The sequence below is a fragment of the Epinephelus fuscoguttatus genome, linkage group LG13 (assembly GCF_011397635.1).
Source record: "Epinephelus fuscoguttatus linkage group LG13, E.fuscoguttatus.final_Chr_v1".
Taxonomy (NCBI): domain Eukaryota; kingdom Metazoa; phylum Chordata; class Actinopteri; order Perciformes; family Serranidae; genus Epinephelus; species Epinephelus fuscoguttatus.
In genome coordinates, this window is record NC_064764.1 from 5,350,662 (window position 1) to 5,373,554 (window position 22,893).

The 22,893-nt window shown below is 39.2% G+C and overlaps 1 protein-coding gene across 2 annotated transcripts; it reads right to left on the bottom strand.

Moving 5' to 3' along the window:
* Positions 1-260: 260 nt before the first annotated feature.
* tfcp2l1 (transcription factor CP2-like 1) lies at positions 261-22,415 on the bottom strand. Of its 2 annotated transcripts, XM_049594859.1 has the most exons (15): positions 22,264-22,415; positions 21,592-21,740; positions 18,579-18,652; positions 15,032-15,137; positions 13,043-13,149; positions 12,807-12,959; positions 9,044-9,154; positions 6,926-7,038; positions 6,386-6,437; positions 6,159-6,252; positions 5,904-5,994; positions 4,520-4,602; positions 3,040-3,182; positions 1,049-1,100; positions 261-923 (listed from the first exon to the last, which is right to left on the bottom strand). In XM_049594859.1, the coding sequence occupies exons 1-15, from the start codon at positions 22,320-22,322 to the stop codon at positions 886-888; spliced, it is 1,425 nt and encodes a 474-aa protein (XP_049450816.1). In that variant the 5' UTR covers positions 22,323-22,415; the 3' UTR covers positions 261-885. The 2 variants fall into 2 exon arrangements, with proteins under 2 accessions (XP_049450816.1, XP_049450818.1); XM_049594861.1 differs by lacking the exons at positions 21,592-21,740; positions 22,264-22,415 and having other exon boundaries at positions 15,032-18,475.
* Positions 22,416-22,893: the final 478 nt, after the last annotated feature.

A 22,893-nucleotide genomic window follows, 5' to 3' on the forward strand; every position in this document is an offset into this window, starting at 1 on the left:
AGATCATCAGTAGCTTGAGGGAAGTAAAAATTACATTAATAACAGGCCTCAGCTCATGCTCTCTGAACTTAATTTGACTTCTAAATATTACTTTATGATTCTGGGGTGGAGTATCCGAGATGAACATGCTTTATATCAGCTTTTACATAAAGCAATATAAAATTTGATTAGGCCATATTTGTTCGAAGTTTGACTCTCCGTCTTACCAGTCAGTTTCATATACCTGAACAAAATCAGTGGAACAACAGAAAATAGTGCAAAATACTTTATTTTGAGTGAACTACACTTGTCATAGAGCCATGGCGGTCAAAATCATCCTCCAAACTGCAACACAGAGTCTCTGTTTAAACATACAGTAGCCTATGTGCACACACACCTCACTTTTACCAAATTTCAAATTAAAACTCGTCAAGAATATGGATTGTATAGCATATTCAACAGACTACATGACAGCACTTCATGTTTGGAACAAGTAGGGGCATTGCATTACATTAAAACAACAGTTTTGTTCATTTGTGTTTTCTATTTGACAGCATGATGATGAATGGCATTATTCTGCTTTATGATTATAAGTCATTTACTTGCATTAACAGGTGTTTAAGCCAAAGATGTACACACACATATGCAGGAGTAATAAAGCAGTGTTAACCTGTAATTACAAGGTATATCAAGTATGAATCAGTAACTTCGCAACAATACAAATAAAACAGGAAAATTAAAGAAAACTAAACAGGACCACAAACTCAACAGTAAACTGAAAGTTTAACAGCCTTTTACTGTACTGTAAATCTTGGTCACATATTGTAATCTAGGAGGACTTATATACAAGGTGTACTATGCCACTGATTCTCAGAGGAAACACTGAACCTCCTGAGTACCGGCTGATCATTTCAACACAACGTGGTAGCCATCTGTGTTTTCGTCTGGGTAACAGAAAACAATCAAGTGAAAGATCAGTCAAAAATACCAATTACCAAGCTACACAGGATGGATAGTGAATTTTTAATAGTGAATTGTGAAATTAAAGGTTAACTATAAAAATAATTACCTCTTATAGTGCTGAGGATGAAACTTGTTTCCTCCCCAAAGTTCTGCACCATCTGAAATGAGCAGATTGACTGATGTAAACACAGATCATTTGCATTTCCAAAACGCTGCATATCAAAATAAGAAATCTCCAAAGGGCAGTTACCAAATCCTCACTAATAAGCATGTTTTTACAGGTGTCAGAATTGGTATTTGCTAGTCTAGAAATTGCTGTGGTAAATAGTCAGCTCTAAAGAGAAGCTTTCTCACTGTAGATTGCACTTGATTTTGTTCCTGTATTTCTAGTTCTGTGATTCTCCATGCTATTGTTTTGTTGAGCTTTGACTGCTTTTGTTTTCTCCTATAAGTTTCTGATCCTGGTGTAGACTGTTGAGAGTGAAGACAACATGGACAAAGTTGAAGAAAGGCGCAGTAGTCTGGGCCCAGTTGTTCAGAAGTAACCTGATCACATTTTGGCTGTCAGTTGGATCAGATGTTAAAAATGGATTGTTGAAAAGAAGAAAAGGATTCTGAAATGAGATTCGATTACATAATTCAGTGTTGGTTTTGATCTGGATCAAAGCTTCAGTATGTGTTCAAATGTTTTTACATTCGCGATATGTTTAATGAGAAAAAATCAGGATTATCCTGATCCCAGAAGACAGTTGGATTCAGGCTGGATTTCAGGAGCAAAATGTAAAAAAAAACGTGGACTAAAATTTGTTAAATATATATACATTTATTTATATTTTGCTTCTGATTTGTTTAATATTTACTTTGATTGAATAGATTAGGTTGATATTAGGCTACCTATTAAGCCTTTCAGTACAGTAAAGTAGAATAAAAGGATGCTGTCCCTATAAAATAATCTCCCAAATAACTGTCAATATCAAATCAAAAGTATTTAAAGTTACAATCTTGAAGATCTCCATTCCTGTGTCTTTGACGGAACCTATGGCAATAAGTGGTAATTGCAGTGTGTTTGTTGGGCAGACTGCCCACATTGTGATGTGTGGTCCCATTTAGAGCAGTGGTTATTCAGATTTGGTAATCCTGAAAAGTCTGTAGCTGGATCAGGGAGACCTAATCCAATGTTGCTTTGAAAAACCAGTATAAAAGTAAGATGGATTAGCTGATCCTGGAAACAGCAAAACATGAGACTTCCAAATCAGGATTATTCTGATCCAGATTTTTGCACCAGATGCTGCTTTTCAGTACAATGGCCAAGCACCAGTTTGAAATCAGAAATTAGCCCAAGTGAGACGGAAGCTACCTGGATGTAATGCCACTTATATAAATACGTGTATCTACATCACAGTGTGAGTAAAGAGTGTAAACACAGTTACTTCTGTATGAGTAAAGAGTTTAAACACAGTTACCATGGGGAATATAACTAATGGGGTTCTATGTGAAATTCAGAATGTACCAGTTTTCTGGACATGGTTCTCAACTTTGTGGTGGCTAGAAGCTAATGGTACTAACTCCATAAACAACGCTAAATAACAGCAACAGTGCTGACAGAGACAGCTGTGTTAACCAGAGGGAACCAAAGGGGGAAACCAACGTATAAGAGCACTGCAGGTAGATGGTGATGAGCTAGCATGTGAGGCAAGACCATCTTACCACAACAAACCACAGAGAAGCTTGGATTACACCACACACAGAGGGAACGTGACTTAATTCTCTGCTCAAGATGCCATTACTTCATTATATCTTTACATAGCAAATAGTGGTTTGCAGCTATATTAATGCTCTGAATGTCACATACAGAACCTTTTATGGACAATTAAACCATATCAGGTATAACACATATGTCAAGTGAATGGGTGAAATACAACTTGAACTATAAATTAAAGCCTACACCATAAGTAACAGCACAGTCATCAGCCCCTTGTGTCAACTATAAATCCAGGTTAGCAGCACTCACCACGCCTGAGCTCTCAAATAGTGCTCAATGGTAAATGGTTCAAAGGCATGAAGAGTTAGTGGTTGATAGAGAAGATGTAAGGATACCTCATCAGAGACTAAGATGTGGATCCCTGTGGGTTTTTGTCTGTAGATGTGTGTAATTTGCTGTGGACTGATGCTGTAGAGCAGAGCGATCTTCTCAGAGAGGTCCAACAGTGTCAGCTCCTCCAGGTACAGAGCATGGTAAACTGACGGGAAGACAAAGAAGATAGGACGGAACGCATGAACAAGCTTCATGTACAATTCCATGACTACATTATTCATTTTCAAAAGGTTTTCCCCCTAAATTTTATTGCTATTCAAAAAAATATTTTAAGATATAATAATAAGACATTTCCTGTTTCTTTTATAAAAAATAATGAGCCAAATCTGCTGAAACTGTCACTACAGCCATACAGTAGTACATGAGACAGATAATCTGTGGAAAAAATATCATGTTCCTCGTCGCCCTCATGGTGCCTCTACTGACATTTGCTGAAATCTACAGTGACTGAAGAGAAACAACCAATCAGAGCTGAGGAGTTCCTGTCAAACTGTCACAGTAGGGCTGATCAAATATAAATCAAGATTCTGTTACTGCACTGCCTGTTTCTCACCTAGATGTTTTCAGAAACATATTTTAGTGTACTGTTTAGCTATAAAATGAGAAAGTTTGTGACCTTGCCCCATACTAATAACAGTATAGCTAAAACTAGGTGTTGGATAATAAACTGGATAACTTCCACCCCGCATCTGTTTCTAACAGGGTATCAAAAACTGTAACATCCTTTAATTCACCAAAACTTGGCTAAATCCTGGACAGCACCATTCAACCTGGTGACTCTTTTTCTATATGTCCACCTGACAGAGCAGAGGACTCTGGCCAGAGACTTAGAGGAGGCACTTGTTTTACAGTGAATAAGGACTGGTGTGTCTGTCGGAATGTGAGGTGCTGTCCCATTTCTGCTGTGGATCACTGCTATACACTGGTGAGAGGCAGCTGCAGAGTGGCACTGGCATTGTTCGGGAGGAGCAACCGTGCAGCCCTCTTGTTGGGTCGGGATGTGTGGGCAGTTTAATCACTCCACAACCAGAAATCATGGACTTTTATGGACAACTGGACAATTACAAAGCAGCAATCAACAATGCATGAAGATCAAAAAGGACTAAACTACAGTGCACAATTTAAGGAGCTGATGGGATCACATGTCACTGGAGTTGTACCTTGTATTGTTCTATATGACAGAGGATGGATTGATTGATTGATTGATTGATTGATTGATTGATTGATTGATTGATTGATTGATTGATTGATTGATTGATTGATTGATTGGTTGGTTGATTGGTTGATTGATTGATTGATGATTGATTGATTATTCTGGTTGTTTCTGTTTCCTTGTAGTAGATTCTTGCAAATGCCGTTAGAAGCATTACGAGGAGGAAATAAACAAAGTTATTTTCGTAAAAGTTACCAACTACAGCGTTAAAGACCATTCAATTATATTCAACATAAGAATATAAGAATCATATTACAAAATGTACTTACTGTCTCCACCCCCTGGCTTGATGAGAGGTTGATGTCTGGCCTGCTGCTGACACACATAGATGGTAAGACGCGGCTGTACACACCTGGAAAAATGTGAGCAGAAACTGTATCACTAGTACTACATAGAACATGACATAGTGGAAAAATGACCCTCTTGACTACCTAAACTCGGAATTGTGGGACTTAAATAAAGGTGTTGGGAAGGTTTTGTCAAAGTTGTCATACACAAATCTGTAATTTTTATTTTTTTTCTTGTCTGTAACCTTAGCTTTTTCGTGGGGAAGAAAGGGTAATTTCACCTCTGATAACATTAAATGACATAAAAACATATGAGAAGTGTACACAGAAAATGTTCCTTGAGTAGACATTACTTTTTTTGTAAATCATTTTAAGACAGTATTAACTGTAGATTTAAAAATATATTACCGAAAAAAAAAGCAATCCCCTTAACACTGCTTACAGACCTGACAACCTTCACCATAGAGTGTTTCAGGGATGACATTTTTTGTAGGCAAATGAGGAGGTTAGCGTCACCCTGGTCTCCTCGTCAAAAATTCCATGAGATTTTTCCTTTGGATTTTGGGTTATTGCAGAAAATAAGCTCTGTGTCAAACCAACATTTATGATAATTACGCATTTTGTTTAGCAAGATGATCACATTTTAATGTGATTTTAATCACACATTAAACATTAGGCTATAAACAAGCCACACTATGGTCACGCAACACATGTAACATCAATGCCTGATGCCTGAAGTATTTGTGATATTGTTAGTGGTACCAAATTATTACAGAATTAACCCAATACACAAACAGATGGCTTCGATCTGACAACAGTAGTGGTCATGAAAAATAAACATGTATATTTGCACAATGCTTCACGGTAGTCAGCTAACAATTCACAAGTTTGAAATGTGTTAATGGTCCTGCCCCTCCACTTTAGAGGCAACATTGTGACCAGAGAGAGAGATGTTGAACTTTTCAAATGATCATTAGTAAGTTTGTGCTCATAAATCACTCCTTAAACCTGTCAAACACTGCTGGAAAAATGACAGTTTTTAAGTGTGCAGAAATTATTTGTAGTTGTAGAAAAAAAATTGACTGAATGAAATTTCATCCAATCTATCACCTTAATTCTAATTGCTGATATATGAATTAGCCTAACTGAATTAGTTTAAAGATTAAAAAACACATAGAAAACATAATGACGAGAAGTTGACTGAAATCTCATTTGAATTTTTGTTGACTTAAACTGTGTAGTTTTAAGATCACTGAATCGTGATTAAAACTAATAAGCATTTTCATCTTAAGACTAAGACTATGACTAAATCTAGAATAGCTTTCAAAATTATTGCTGGTGCTCAGAGCATATTTTAATGTCTCACCTTCCTTTCATTGTGTTAAAAAGTCGAATACCATCTGCTGGACCGCAGATCTGGATCAGATCCTCCCTGCTCATCCTCAACAGATCAGCACCTGCAACAACAACAGCAGATATGTTCTGCTTCCTTCCTGCTCAAAAATGTTCAGTGAATTCCTCAATTTTTTTCCTACAATTGAGTCAGTCAGCTGTGTGTCTGCTCTCTCCTGCTGTGTAACTGTTCCATGAATCAAAATGTGCTGTGATTTTTTTCTGTTACCTGAGAAGCTGCAGAAGAGCCTTGAGAAAGGTGAGAACCTGTGTCGGTGCAGCCACTGCTGAGTGTCCTGTGGTGTGGACGATGGCAGAAGGTGCTACATGTCAAAAAGAAGAAGAGCCCTTGAAATGAGTATAGCAGCACAGCATCCACTGTCTCCAAATAATGGCCTAAAGGAAATAAAAGAGCAACATTAACACTTTCACACAGCACTGCTCTCCATTACTTACATCAGAGCAGCCGGGTATGAGCAGCTCCCCTTGCTGGTTTGGAGAACAGTTGCTATAGAAACGTTCACATGAGGAAGAAAGAACAACCTGGGGTGATCAGTTGAGTGTTTTGTTTGTACTGCTCTGAAACACATCTGCCCATTTACTAATAAATAAACTAATAATAAACTGTCTATTTTTACTTATTATAGAGCACAGTTTGTTGAAGTTCAGGAGTTTGTAGAAGTTGATGCTGGTGAGCACCCATAGAGGGAGCTATTACTACTGTTTATATTGCACCACTGCTACAGTGTTCATCATCAGGCCTTGAAAGAGAATTTCATTTTCACTGCACTTTAATCTCTGAATTTGCAAAAAAAAAGGTACTGAAACCCAGTCAGAGTAAATAATACATTTTTACAATGTAGTCTTAAGGTATCACACCAAAAATCAACACAACATTGTCCACCTTGACAAAGATGTCAAATTTTCCTAAACAGCTCTACTAAACACAATAAGTTAGGTCAATGCAAATAGAAAAAAAAGTGACATCTGACTCACCCATCTGTGAAACTACAGGAAGTTGGTGGGCTGTGGTAAACTGGTGATGGAATGCTGCTACTGCTGCTGCTGCTGTGGTTGGTGAGATTCAGGGCATCAGGCCAAGGGGAACACTTGAGAGAGAGAGAGAGAGAAAGAGAAGATGAAAGATGTTCTCTGATTATTATACCTGGCATGATAAATATATCTCAGCAAAAAAAGACCACAGAAGTAAAACATTTCTAAAAATAAATGGTAAAAAGTGGCTGACTGTCTTTTTTACAAAAAAGGGCTGTCTATGCAGTAAAGACAGAAATACTTTTGAAATAGGTCCTAAATGACCACAGAAAACAGAGGAAAAGAGCTGTGGCATTAACTTCTATTCAAGCGGTAGAAAACATACAACTACCAGAATGCACTGCACCACACCAGACAAATGCTGCGTTTCGTTTACCTCAGAATCAGAGCTGGGAATGATGTCAAACAAAGTCAAGTTAATGTTAGCAATCCCAGTTCAAGGCAGGTTAGCGATTGTTAGCATTACCAGTTGATAACAATGTATAATGATATATTTTGTGCATACAAAAACCGTAGCAACTTGTCCACACATAAAGTTGGACAGTACTGTGTGTATGACTGTTCTAGTGAGACACAAACAAGACAGAAATGCTAATAAACAGTATAATACTACAGCTTTCACTACTGTTGATATGCGGAGCAGCCACATTGGATTTTGAGGTCCGGATTGGTTGCTCCAACTTTCTGAGTTGAAAATATGACTTCTGGGGGTGTTCCAGTTGAAATTTCTGAGTAGGAACTTGAAAATTCCGATTTTCCAGGGTACACCCTGGACAGGTCGCCAGACTATGGCAGGGCTGACACATAGAGACAGACAACCATTCACGCTCACTTTCACACCTACGGACAATTTAGAGTCACCAATTAAACCAATCCCCAGTCTGTATGCCTTTGGACTGTGGGAGGAAGCCGGAGTACCCGGAAAGAACCCACGCTGACACGGGGAGAACATGCAAACTCCACACAGAAGGGCTCCCACGCCCGGGAATGAACCGGGAACCGACAGTGCTAACCACCACACCACTGTGCCGCCCTATCTTTATTTCATTCTTATTTATATTAATTTATTTATTTTTACTTAGATTTTTTTGTGTCACAATTGCCATCTGTCTATGTAATTTTACTTTTATCTTTGTTTACTGAATTATTTTTATTTGTATTAATTAATTGTATTAGTTATTTTTAGTCATTAATATTGTTAATTTGTCATCATTATTATTTTGTTTATTTTTTTTTAAACATTTATTACATCTTTTTTTATTTTTCCTATTACATCTCTCTATCCTTCCATGTATAGAGGTTTTCCCTTTTGTATATTTCCTTGTCTGGAAATGGGCACTGAAACTTAGACCCTGATTCATATATGTTCTGAAAATTTAAATAAACAAAACTTTAAAAATTAATAATAGTAATTATAATACAATAATAGTTGGGCCTATAATGTAACACAAAAATAAATAAATATTTGAAGTTATTCTTTTTAGATAATACATCTGCACTTTTACTAAAGTCAAATTTTAAGGACTTTCATTTAAATTAAATGTTTACATTGTGATATTACTACTTTTACTTCAATAAAGGATCGAAATACTTCTTCCAGCAGTAGTTTACAGTAATGCTTCAGCTCCAACCAGGTTTGTTATTCATCCAGATGAATGATAAAGATTAACAAAGAGACAAGATTAACACCTAAGCACAAACTGCTGAGTCACTTGACAGTCAAACGCTGAAGTGATGCACACAATCATTGACAGAGCCCAGAGCAAGCATACTTTTAAACAGAGCAACTCAAAAAGAGTAGAGCAACATATTAACATACAGTGATGTGCTGGTTTAAAATGTAATGTGGAAGTGAAATTAGAGGAGGTAAATAAATTCACTGTCAGGTGAAGCACATAAAGAATAAACTGGTTGTTTGGCTCCAGTGTTGATGAGATGAGATAAATATCCAGATAGAATAAGAATTTACCACTGTGGGATCAATGAAGTTACACCATTACAATACTACTGACAGAATGCAAACAAAGGGTCCAGAGCAAGACAGAGAAAGGTATGCCTCACCTCTTTCAGCAGGGTATTCTCATGGGACACTTGATACTTCTCTCTGTCTTGCAGGGCCTTTTTATCAATCTTTTCCCTGTCTGTCTTCAGTTTGCGATCAGCTCCTTTAGGCTTAAAAAAACAACAACATTTAAAGTTAAATACAGAAACATGTCATAGCCTTCTGAGACCCCAGCTTTTGTTTGGTATGCTTTTTTTAATTTCTCCAAGCTGTTTGGGATGAGGAGGACCTGATAAGTATGAAAACTAAGTATTGTCTTTGAACAGTAAGTAGTTTTGGGGGAAAAAAGGATCTCCTTATATAGGGACAATGGGTTTATTTTTAGTAGTCACAAGTATGTAATAAAGTATAAAACCGATTATTTCAATGCCAGAACATTGTTGTGCAACAACAAAATTGCAAACAATTTAACATTTGTTCAGTGTATTGTAACTCTATGGGTTATGGGTAACTGCTCAAGTATAAAACTGTTGAAAATCTTTAATGTCAATGCCTGAACAGGCTGTGCAAAAACAAAATTGCAAAAAAAAATGTGAGATACCTAAAAGCCTTGAGATTTGTTTGTTTTGTAACTCTGTATGATTTTTTTTCTTGCTCTATATTCCCAGCTAGCAATGTCCTTTTTGTCCGTACGAACACACTCTGTCACACTTAGGGCCTGTGTCCACATAGCGCCTTTTCCGGCAGAAAGGCGCTGGAATGGCGCTGCGGAGCGCTGGGATGAAGCGGCTGTAGCCGCGCAGTTTTGCAGCATCGCATCTTTGTTATTTATCTATAATTTGACATTTCTTTCACGATGAGCACCAACCGGAAGATGCTTGCGCTCATATTATGTTTGGATGAGCTGAATAGTGATGTCCCTGCTGTCACTGCTCAATCTGACAGACGTACATGTAGAGCAAGGAGGATGTGGGTGCATGACACTAACCGTTGGAGGCATCAATACGGTGAATACCATCGCCTCGTCCAAGAGCTGCGGTTAGATGGAGACCGGTTCCAGGCCTATTTTAGGTTAGCCGCCGGGCACGCCGATTTTCACCGGGGACGCACGCGAGTAATTCAGGCTGACATTACCTGCTTTTCAGCGAACTCCTCTGGTAATTTAATTAAAAGACATGGCATATAGGTCCACAGTAACTTATTATTATTATTATTATTATTATTATTATTATTATTATTATTGGGTCTTATAAGAGTGGGCTACAATGAGTACCGGGCAATCAAATCACAGCATCCGCGGTGAGTGGACACGGAATTGTGTGCGCTTTTACGCACGCGGGTGTAGGTGATCACGGATATTTGATGTGGGAAAGATAGCCAGATGTATTACCTGTTTTAGATACGTGGTTGTCCGTCCGTCCGTCCGTAGAACGAGTCATGTGCGCCACTTCACCACCGACCCGTGCGTAAAAGCGCAAACAGTCCCTCAGCCGACAGGGAGAGAGCAGCTGCTCTCTCCCTGCCTGCAGGGCTGTTCCTCCTTGAGGCAATGAATGAGGAAATAATCGCCCCGGCGATATAACGAAATAATAAGTCGTTATCACGAGATAACAGTGCACACACACACACACACACAAAAAAAATACATGGCCGTTCTCGTCTTCCGTATGATACATATACTGTGTTAATCTTTTAATGCTACAGCTGGTGAAGTCATCATCATGTTTTATTAGTAGGATTTTTGTTAATGTAGCCTACTTAGTAACTTTGCCACCACTGTATGGGTTAGAATTGATTACATGTGTGTCATTGGGAACAATTGAAAAAAGACGCTGGCCTTCTTCTGGCGCTCAGAAAAAGGCGCTATGTGGACACAGGGCCTTAATTGGCTTTTGTGAAATGCTGCAACAATACAATAATGCAGTCCCAATGTCCTGAAACAAGTACTTCCTAATCAGCAGTTACCAGTTAGTAGTTACTATGGCCAAATTAGTCAAGTTTGTATGCCATATTAATCTATAAATGTTATTAAAGCAGCTGTGCGGAACTTTTTTACCATTTATAAAAGTGTCCCTAGTTCGTATCATCCCCCCCCCCCCCCGAAGATCCACATACTTATTTGAACCCAACAGCCTTTCTCTATATGGCTATTTAGCGTAGCCTTGGTCGGGTCGGACACAGCGGAAGTCAACAAACCAGAATACGGCACCCGAGGCGGAAGTAAGTCTGCACGCCCGCAGCAGCCCGCAGCAATTAAACCACAGAAGAAGAAGGAGCCGTGTTTACAGGTAGGATTGAAGAAACAGGCTAAATGACATGTAGTAGGGAGTAGTCTCGTGTACAGTAGGTGGTGGTATGCACCTGGAAGTTGTTTGCGATCCACCAATAAATTGAGAGAAGAAGAAGAGCCGTGTTTACAGAGAGTGTTCTTCCTGTAAGCGGTACGCAACGGGCATTGCTGAACACATAACAGTTTTACCAGAGATGTATATACAAGGACTTGGTTGTACTTTCCGTGTCATGGCGGATAACGAAGGAGCACCATCTAAAAGAAAAAGAACAGAAGAAGGCCAAACGGGACAGTGATAGGGCTCGTGTAAACCTCGGTCGGGCATTCACCAAGTGGAGAGAGCTAAGAGAACTGAAAGGTTTTAAAACTGATCCCGAGTTGGCCCTTTTCCTAATCGACAGGTATGTAATTTTTGTTTTTATTTAGAGAATATACCGCAACTTGTTAGATGTTGTTTCACTTCAATATATGACAACATGGAAGTTATAAGCAAGCTAAATGTAACGTTAGCTGATGTGAACCGCTTTTGTCTAGTAACGTTACAACAAACGCCACGAAATTATCTGTGACTGTGACCATGAACACAACTATTTAGCAGGCAGTTGTCCTCAGTTTATAAGAAATTCAGAGCTACACCAGAACATTTATGATTTTCCTCTCACTCTTCAAAACAAATGCATGCAGTAATTGCCGGTTGCAGTCAAGATTTTACGACTGCTTCAACCAAAGGGGGCACTATAATCATTCATTCATTCATCTTCTAACCGCTTCATCCTCTTGAGGGTCGCCGGGGGGCTGGAGCCTATCCCAGCTGACATTGGGCGAGAGGCAGGGTACACCCTGGACAGGTCGCCAGACTATCGCAGGACTGACACATAGAGACAAACAACCATTCACGCTCACATTCACACCTATGGACAATTTAGAGTTATCAGTTAACCTAGTCCCCAATCTGCATGTCTCTGGACTGTGGGAGGAAGCCGGAGTGCCCGGAGAGAACCCACACTGACACGGGAAGAAGATGCAAACTCCGCACAGAAGGGCTCCCATGCCCGGGATCGAACCGGCAACCCTCTTGCTGTGAGGCGAGAGTACTAACCACCACACCACCGTGCCACCCGCACTATAATCAACAAAAACGTAAAGTTCCGCACAACTGCTTTAAGCATAAATGAAAACGTTTCAACCATAAAATATAATCAGGTTTTGCACCTTGTCTACTATTGTGTCGGGATCAGCTGAAGACTGACTTAGCAAAGATGGCCACCATCTTGTTTTTTCGTGGATTAGTGTATTGTGCTTTTGCTACCATTAGATGGCACAAAAATTTTCCACAAATGAGGACAACAGGTCTAAATTAAGCAGATGAAGTTTAAGGTGTTGCAATCCCAAAATGTAATGTCCCTATATGAGGACGCAGGGTCACAGGAGAACAGATAAATGAAGTTATATTGATGGACCAATGATTATTAGAGTAGAGCATAACTTGGTACAGCACAAATATGTTGAGAATGAGCAGGCCACTTTCATACCTTGAAGACTTTGACCTGGCAGCTGGAAGAATGTACATGCTCCATGTACTCCCCGTGTTCATTGGTGGTGAAAGTGTCTATCTGAATACGAAAGGGAACTCCTTTCTCCCCACCGTGCTTTCTGGGGGTGAACTCAGTGCTGATGCAGTTGACCTGACAAATGAGGGTTTGACAGTTGTTAGTTTGTCATGTGTGTTAATAACCACCCAAGACATTTGGCCAGAGTCTATGTGTACCTGGATGAAAACAGAAGCATTCTTGACAGGATCCCAAAGAAACTCAATAGTGTTGAGATGCAAATGGTGGGAACGGGGCTCCAGTATCCCCACTGACAGCGGGATATCTGCAAATAAGGAGTCAGTTTACAACTGCAAGCTTCTAAACACATATTTTCACAATCAGCTTTTTGCTCCAAGTGATGACGTCCTAATAGAACACACCATTTTCTGTTATTTTACCTTTGAGATTTCTATCTCTGCTGTTTTATCTGTGCTCTTCTTACTGGTGTAAAGCTGGCAGGTCTTGGGTAGAAAAGGGTGATGTCACACACTTCAATGCATCAACCAGAATTTAGCAATATTTGAGTCCAAATGTCTGTTTGAATCAAATCAACAGGTTCTCATTAGCCATGTTAGCGGCATAGCTCTGTGGTCTGTCGGTCAGTCCACCACTTTGGTCCTGACTGAAATATCGAAACAATTGTTGCCATAACACTGAGTTCAAAAACAGTACAAAAGACAAGCACATCCCAATGTCCAGTAGAGTGGTACCAAATAAACTTCTGTCAAAGTAGAAAAAAAAAGTCCTCACACCAAGCAGCTCCTGTTTAGAAGGATTTTGATCCTTCTAAACAGGAGGATCTGTTAGTGTACAGACTTATTTTTTTCCTTTGCCAAAACAATTAGTTCAGACATTCATGCTACCCAGAAAGGGGACCATCAGCTTACTGATGTTCATCAAGCTGCTAGCATGGCTGTAGCATCTTTGTCTTATTAAGTGACTACCTCATGAATGATAGGATTTTTGTTTAAAGCTCTGGCTTTAATTGACTCATCCATTCATTCAGTCATATACTTATTGAGGTCTTTTGGAGTGCAGGCGGCGCTCCTGAAGACCTTCTTTGACACTGTGGTGGCGTCAGCCATCTTTTACGAAGTGGTCTGCTGAGGCAGCAGCGTCTCGGCTGCAGATAGGAAGAGACTGGACAAGCTGATCAAGAAGGCCAGCTCTGTCCTGGGATGCTCTCTGGACTCTGTGCAGGTGGTGGGAGAAAGGAGGATGACAGCCAAGCTGTCAACTCTGAGGACTAATGACTTCCATCCCCTGCAGGAGGCGATAAAAGCTCTGGAGAGCTCCTTCAGCGATAGACTGATTCACCCAAAGTGTGTGAAGGAACGCTATCGCAGGTCCTTCCTGCCTGCTGCTGTCAGGCTACATAACCTGCTCGCAGTAAACTGCACCATGGACACTTTAGGGACACCATCAACACCTTATAAACACCACTATGAGCTTTGCTGTCCCCCATGTTGTTGTTTATTTGCACATACAATATTCACTTTGCATTAAATATGTTCACTTTAATATATTGCTCACTTTATATCCACTGCTCATTATGATTATTATGATTATTATTATCATTATTATTATTATTATTATTTATTGCAGTTTCTTGTATTTTTTGTGCTTTTTTTGCATGCCTAGTTTTTTTTTTTAAGTTTTTACATATTGAAATCTTTAATCTGACTCTTTCCCCTTGACTGCTGTAACACTGGAATTTCTCAGTTGTGGGTTCAATAAAGGTGTATCTTATCTTACCTTATCTTATCTTATTCATCTATTCATAGATTTATTGTTGTGGAGAAATACTTGGGACATTGACTGAAAACATACAGTATATGGAGCAGGCCCCAGGTAAGTGCAACTTTGAAGCCAATTGCACACGGAGGCCAAACTGCTCCACCTCCAACACTGCGTCCAGTTCTCTTTATTCTTCCTTGATATGAAGGCCAATAAATGGCCTTAACTGTAGTTCAGAACAGCATTCATCTTGTAGTTTGGTCAGTGAGTCTACACTACACTGGCAGAGTACACAGATAAAGTCCTTGCCCATGGGCCTTTTGATGCCAAAGTTTCTTATTTTTGATATACGTCATCAAAACTGGGTCATTAGTAATCTTTGTCCAATCAGTGAGCTTTGCTGTATCAGGTTGGTACAGTCAACTCACCTATATCCAGTATTCGGTCTCCAGGTCTGTTCCACCTCCATCCCTCCATCTGCTGGTGCTCCATATACTGCAGCCGACGGTCATGAAACACCACTCGCACAATGCTCTGTGAACAGGCAGGATCAGGCATTTAGGCCAGAGTATATCTAACAACTTGAGCAGGGCAGCTTGCACACAGCCCAACAGCTAGACTGCTGGGCAAAGTGCAAAAAGGCTCCCCTCATTTATTCATTATCACATACTGAGGCAGTTTCAATAGGCAAGGATAAAGATGTGAACATTTCAATTCAATTTCTACCCATCATACACTAGACATCAAACTTAAAAAGAGCAACACGTATATTTGGGAGTAAACTGACCCACAGCCCATGAGCTACATGTGATACCTGTGACATGTAGCACCAGCAGTGACTTTCCACCCAAACATCAGGGCTCCCACACTCACTTGGACAACAAATTTAAGGGTCCTATGAAATGGACACATAAGCTATCTGGAAAAGGTGCTAGTTCCTGGAAAACAGTGCCTCTTCAATGGACGCATGACTGAACGTAACTGAAAACAACAGTTGTGAAAATCATAACAACTTTTTCAACAACCTTTTTCCACCTTAATCAAACCAAACATTCTTTAACTCCACATTAAGCCCATTGACTGACCTGTTTAAACAGGAAATATTGATACCATTTTACGGTACTTTTTTTGTTTGTTTGTTCATTTGTTTGTTTGTTTTTTGGCATCTTATTTGGTGATGTAAGTAGACAAAATTTGGGGGTGGGACATGGTCAGAATCAGATGTCACTGACACCCTATGATTTGTCAGGGAGAAGAACTGTTCCTCCAACTTCACAAACTTCAGATACTTTTCAAGTCATGTGGGAACCCTGAACAAAGACAGTCCACATCTTCATTCTGTCAGCTGCATGTATTGCAGAGCAAGTAGCTGTTGTTACAAGCTTATTGACCCACTTTGTGTTGGCTATGAATTTATCTTATCACAAAAAATACATAAATAAAAAAAAATAATAATAATATAGTCCTTGCTCACAGATTGGGATTTCATATTAAGGGGCACTCGTCACTGTATATCAACAACTCACCTCATGTCACCTTGAATTTGGGAAGAAAACTTTGATTGCCTCTATGGTGAACAAAGAATCCTAAAACAGCATACATTCTTGATAAATTGAAGTCAAAAAGCGACTGTGATTAACGAAAGTAAAACTACATTAAAACATGTTTCCGGGGCATTGGTAGCGTAGAGGATAGTGCCGGCGCCCCATGTATAGAGGTGATGCTTCACTGTAGCGGCTGCGAGTTTGACTCCGGCTTGCAACCCTTTGCTGCATGTCTTCCCCCCACTCTTTCTCTCTCCCCAATTTCACACACTATCCTGTCCATTAAAGGCAAAACACCTCCAAAAAAAAATCTTAAAAAAAAACATGTTTCCAAACTCTCACACAACTCGTGGAGTATAATCCAAATCTCATTTATTCTGTCGTATGCTCAGTACCTCCCACAACCATATTATTTGTAACACTATAGTGTTATACATAGTTAACATTTTTGATGTAATAAATGAGTATTGGATTACGCTGCACGAGTTGTGTAAAACAGTTTGTATACACATGTTTTTCCATTAATTAAGAATTTTCTAAGTTTTTGGATTCTTCGTTCAACATGGAGGCATGTGAGAAAAACAAACATTTCTTCACAAATCCAAAGTAACACATAATTGATTTACAATTGTAAATGTGGGAGGTAAAGTATTCCTTTAAATTAAAAAGACCCTCCTATGCAACACATTCTCCCGCCGATCTCATCACATATCGACATTTGTCACATTTTCACATTGAGATTTGACGTGCAAGGTACCCTGGGTGCATTGGTTGTTGACCCTCTGGGACACTGTGCCAACTTCAGCCTGTTGCATGCATTGTCTGTTTTCACCACACACTTTAGTTTTTACAGGAAATGTACAGTTTGCATACAGTCTCTTTAAAAATAAACACAGTACGTCTGTACAACACCGCGAATCAACATGTTTTCCAACAATCGCACATGGTTACATTAAGCAAACAACACGTGGTAGGGTTTAGGTAACAAAATCATGTTTTTGGATTTAAGAAAAGAAAAATGGGTTTGACTTTATATTCAAACGGAAAGCAAACACTGGCCTCCTGTGTGAAGGTCGGTAGCTGTTGGATCCATTCACCACCCTTCCACCCACCCTAGTGGGAGTTTTCACCCCTTTGACTTTCGTTGTTGTCTCACCACGTTTACCCCTGATGCTGTCAGGTGCCATTAAACAATGAGGGCTGTGTATCATGTCAATGTGTAAGGGCGTTTTTTACTGTCTGTGTCTGATGCCAGAAGTCATTGACCAAGCACCGGGTTTCATCAACTTTGGAGTGAGACCGGGTTGCCTTATGATGTAATGAAAGTAACCCTGATGATGTCATCAGGAGAGCCACAGTTTTCAACAGAAAGCCTGCATAACAAACTGGGGTGCCCTCCTTAATGCCCTCCAACTGTGGGTTGGAGGGCATTAAGGAGGCAGTGGAGGTCAGGACACTATCCAGTTGCAATATGGAAAATGTAGCATCCCTTATTTGTGACCCATTCTGTTGTAAGTTTCCTGAAAATATGAAAATGCACTACTTAAACACTGGAGTACCGCTTTAACACCAAGCTTTATAAATCCTGCCAGGACATGAAATAAATTTTACGTAACAGATTAAAATTGACAACCTGTAAAAACATGTAACATTGGGATATTTATGGAGGGAGACTCAGGCATGACTGAGCACCAGAAGTCAAAAAGCCCTGGACCTAGCATGTCATTTGTTTGCATAGATGCCACCTGTCCCATTCTTGTGTCTCTAGGATGCTACTGTTAAAATTACAGTCCCAAGCAATGGCGGCCTGACGACAGAGACATGTCAAGTGGATGCACTCACACAGAAATGAAAAAAAAACGACCTCCTCTTACTTTTAAGTGAGTGTGCAGACAAACGTCTTTGCAATAAATGGAGTCACTTTCTGAAATTTAGTCAGTTGTGTGTGTTACAGAAACCTGTGTATGAAAATGAAAGCGGCATGACAAAAAAGTTTGGGCTGCTAATGGATTTTATTCAGAAAGCCATGGCATCAAGAAAATACCACTTTTATTTCCATTAAAGAAACATTTCCAGAAATAATATACAAAGAAAAATGTCCATGGCTTTATGAAAAAAATCCCCGAAATGCAGGAAAAAGCAGACTGGTATGTCCAGAGGAATCATACAGAGTGTGTGTATGGTAAAAATGTGAAATTGAGATGAGTTGTGTGTTTATAAGGGTTTTTTTGTGAAATCTAGGAAAGAGGAAAGGTAAGTTTGGGTGATAGTACCAAGCTCTCCAGGGTTGACACCCCACCCCTGAAGTGGAAGGGAGGGTTGAGGGACCTGTGACAAACCAGGAAATGGATACATCAAAACAGATAGGAGAAGAAAGGGGAAGAAGAGGTCATGTGAAAGTCAAAAAACAGACACAATACCTTACACCTACCTTAACACATTTGCTGCTTATATCTGTATACTCCACTAGTTTTCTGTTAAGCATACGGATTTCGTAGGACTGACCTACATTTTAAAACATTAAAAAAAAACACCTGATTAAAATTGAAAAATGGGAAATCAGTCAATCAGAAAAGAGGGGCAGTGGAGATAGAAATTGAATCAAATTAGAAACCTTTTACGGCAAATATAAAGGCCAGCCACTAGAAAACTTTCACATATCTCCATCCTGATCAAATGTGATACATTAAGTTTGATATTACAAGAACATATTAAAATAGTCAGAGATGGACACCATAAGACTGACTATCAATGCTTTTTCAGCGTAGTAATGAAACTAAGCTATGGACTGTGATGGCAATTAACTTATAATCAATACATACCATCTATACATGGCAATGTAATTGTTGCATGTTACAGCAAGCTCACTTTAATTGTGTTTTTACTCCAACCAAATGATTGTACAGCAGATAAGCAGGGCAAACTTCAGGGTAAATACAACACAAATGAATAAATGTCACTTTTCAAGAGACAGAAACAATAAGAAGGTTCCAGTGGCAGAGAAGGATATGAAGTAGAAGGACAAGTACAACTTAGAAAAAAGAAAGACAAGAAGAAAAGAACAGAGGGTGAATTAGATCAGAAGATAGAAGTCAGACAAATTAAGCCACATGTAGGAGCTCATGTTGCACACATAAATTGAAACGTATGTTATGATTTAATGCCTTTCAAATCTTAACTACCATGATTTCAGTAGGTAAGTCATTCAAAATACTGAAAGACCTTTTGTATACAGTATGTAGTTATGTTTACAGTATATATGTATGTATTAACAACTGTCAATTAAAAACAGAAATCCTATGGAGGCAAAACAAAGCCATAATAACTGGAATTTTATGAACAGCTGAATCACCTTTTTATGAAATGTAACAACTACTGAACACTTAAACTGTAGTTAAAATTGATATGTCATTGAATTTATAGCATTGTGACATTTTACTGAAATCCATATGTCTGCATTTATGTGATTTGAATTCACTGCTTTGAAATTCCACAATTTCAAAATTTCAAATTAAAAAAAATAATTTCAAGATTTTAAGGATTCACAAAGTCAATCACTGAGGTTGCCGTAAATTTGATTAGTAATTTTAAAACACCGCTGCTTCTGAGGGTAATCAACTGAGCCTTGATGAAATCGATCAGACCTCCGTCCTATTAGTGTACGACACAGTCACATTATCAAGAAAGAAGAGTTCAGGTGGGTGACTGGAAACCTCGGCACTGGGTTTCTGAAATTGTATCATTTGCAACAACCTTCAAAGAGGTGAATTCAGACCACATGAATCTGGATAGATGGTTTTCAAAGTAAAATATTTCTATAATCAAATATTTAAATTTCAATATGCTTCAGTATTGAAGGGATACTCTGTTAATTTTCAACCAGGTTTGTGTCACTGCTGTGTGGGGAGTGTGTGCAGATGAATGGTGTTTGGCTTCCATATGTGTCGGCAGTGCTGGGAATTCTCAACATGTGCCATGAGCAAACATTTGCTGCATTTCAAATCATCAATGACGCGTTTCTGGCGGATTTCGGCTGGTGGACAAGCAGGGAGCTCCCGGAGCTGGTAGCACGGGGTGCACCTTAATACCATTCATCTGCACCCATACCGCAGTGTGGTCAAAAATCGGCAAAGTATCCCTTTAAGCATTCGGCAGTGGTTAATTTAGATCTGCTACAATTGATTGATTGACTGAATGATCGACCAGTTGTTGTATTTCTAAACAGGGGTCTTCAGAATTTTTCAGGCCAAGGACCCCTAAGCTGAACGAGAGATAGAGCAGGGACCCCCTACAACATATTCTGTATAAAATGAGTTGCACTTGAGGTAATTCTTGGAATATTTGGGGGTTTTCTCTTGTTGCGCTCACCTGTAGCTGGTAAGTCAGCAGCAACTTGGCTAGGTGCGTTAGCCTCATGCTCTGTACTTTCACCAACGGTTTCTGAGGTGGACAGTGTGTCAGGGTCTCTTGTTCAAGAAGTTACGAAACAATCCATTGTGGCTCACTAAAAATTACAGTACAGTTGTAATGATATAATAGCCCATTGGCAAATATGTTTCAATAGTATGTAACTGCTGGCTTACTAGTTAACCTCACCATTATGGATAAGTGCCGCACAGTGATTTGGTGTTAGCTAGCTCACATGATTGCATGAGGATTCATGGGTAACAGTTAGTCTATCATTAATGTTGTGTACTGTAAATGTATGTGATTAGGCTGATTTATGTAATATGCTAATATGTTGAATTCATGTTAATATGTATTTTCAGACATATTCTAATTAAAAATAAATTCAAAACTTGAATTATCAAACAATAATTGCAGTAACTCTGAGGACCAGCCTGGGGGTCTTGGCACCCCTGTTGAAGACCCAGGGCTTAGTCAGATAATACAGGCAAATTGAATACATCATCACGGCCTATGAAAAATTGTGAATGGCGTTTCAATTTTTTTAATACATCATCAATAAAATGATTAATTGAGACAATAACTGTCAGATAAATTGATAATGAAAATCATCATTAATTGGACATCCAGTGAAATTCCACAATTGGGTACATAAATAGAATTATTATGGCCTTTCTTTGCGTCCATGGAAGAAGACAATTTAGACTTAAAGTTCTGATGTCATCAAAACATCAAATTCAGATCTGTAAGAGCATTAGCTAAGGAATTCTCTGCAGGTAACTTAAATTGGGTCCATTCATTATTCTACCGTGGAATAATGATAATTAAACAGCCCCAGATTTGTTATCTTGATGCCTCTGCACATAAGTTTATCCATCTGGTTTTTGCCTTTGTATGTTAGTTGCAGGGTCCAAACTAATAATTCAAGTAAACATGGCTTCATTGCTGCTGCTGCTGCTGCTGAGGTTACATGTGACAAAATGAGCTCCAGTCCATTTAGTCAACGTGGACATTCAACTAGCAGGACAGATAGCTACCTTGGTTGAGATAAGTGAGACTCTCCTCCTGCTGTTTCACAGCCGGCGAGGTGGCTGCACACAGAATGTACTGGAATGGGGTCCTCTTAGCATCATTTTCTGCCATAAGCCTTGCTTCTTCGTTTTTTAAGAAAGGTGCCAAAGCCTCTCTGAAAGACACCAAAAGGAAAGAAGAGGGGCTGAGTGTGGGAACGTCCCTTCTCTTTTTTATCTAATCATTCAATCAGGGGAACAAAGGTGCAAAAGATTGTTGTTACAAAATACAGTGTTACTCATGTAGATCTAAGTCCTTTTAAATGTACCAATTTTAAAAAAGAGAGGAGAAAAAAAAGTAGTCTATATGATCTATATTTGTAGTCTAATTGTGGGTTTTTTAATACAGTGTTCCTTTAAATAAACCCACTGCAATGCATTTTAAAATTTGAATTTCACATGGCAATATAATGTTAATAATAAATAAATACAAATATAATGTGCTCCTAAATGCAGAATCACTGCAAAAGTGTACATTTTAAAAACAAATTGTATGCCATATGAACACTTCTACTTTTCTTAACACCTCTACTTTGCACTGACACTTCCATTTAACCTGTTGTAGAAATAACATTCCCCCGTTGCAAGCACCTGAATTCCACAGCTTTCTAAAGCTTCTTAACATGGCATGTGCTTTACCTAATATAACTAGCAGAGTGCTGGTGGTAGGACTCAGGCTGGGAGTGGCAGAAAAGCATATTTTCCAGTGCGGTGTCTTCTTGTATCCCAGGACCACGGGGAGGACGTGTAGAGAAATGGTGCTAGCTGTGCGTCTGCTGGCTTCCTCAGGTTTCAGCTCAGAGAGGTTTGGAGCCAAACCTCATCGCCTGACTCTTATATTGTCCCAGTGATGTCATCAGGACTCCCACTTTTTTTTTTTAACCATACCTTGGATGACCTTTTAGAGGCGGAGCGTGCAGGCACACCTCCCACTACCAATGTTTAGTTGGGTTGATACATTAATAGCAGCTTCACCTGACCAGCTGTTGACACTACCAATGTGGCCCTAAAGCTAGACTTCAAACTCACTTAAGCTAATGATGTTTAGAGGCACATTTTGGAAAACAAACATGAGGACAGCCCCAGGAAACAAAGAAGGGCAAGTAGACTTAAAATGAATTGGAGTAAACATAACTATTTTACATGTTTGTGTGAGTACAGGTCTGAGAACTAATTACTAATAGTAATGATGCCAGTGGTGATAGAGGGACCACTGTGGATGCATATTGAAACACATATCTGGCAAAATTGTGCTTTATACCAGACTGT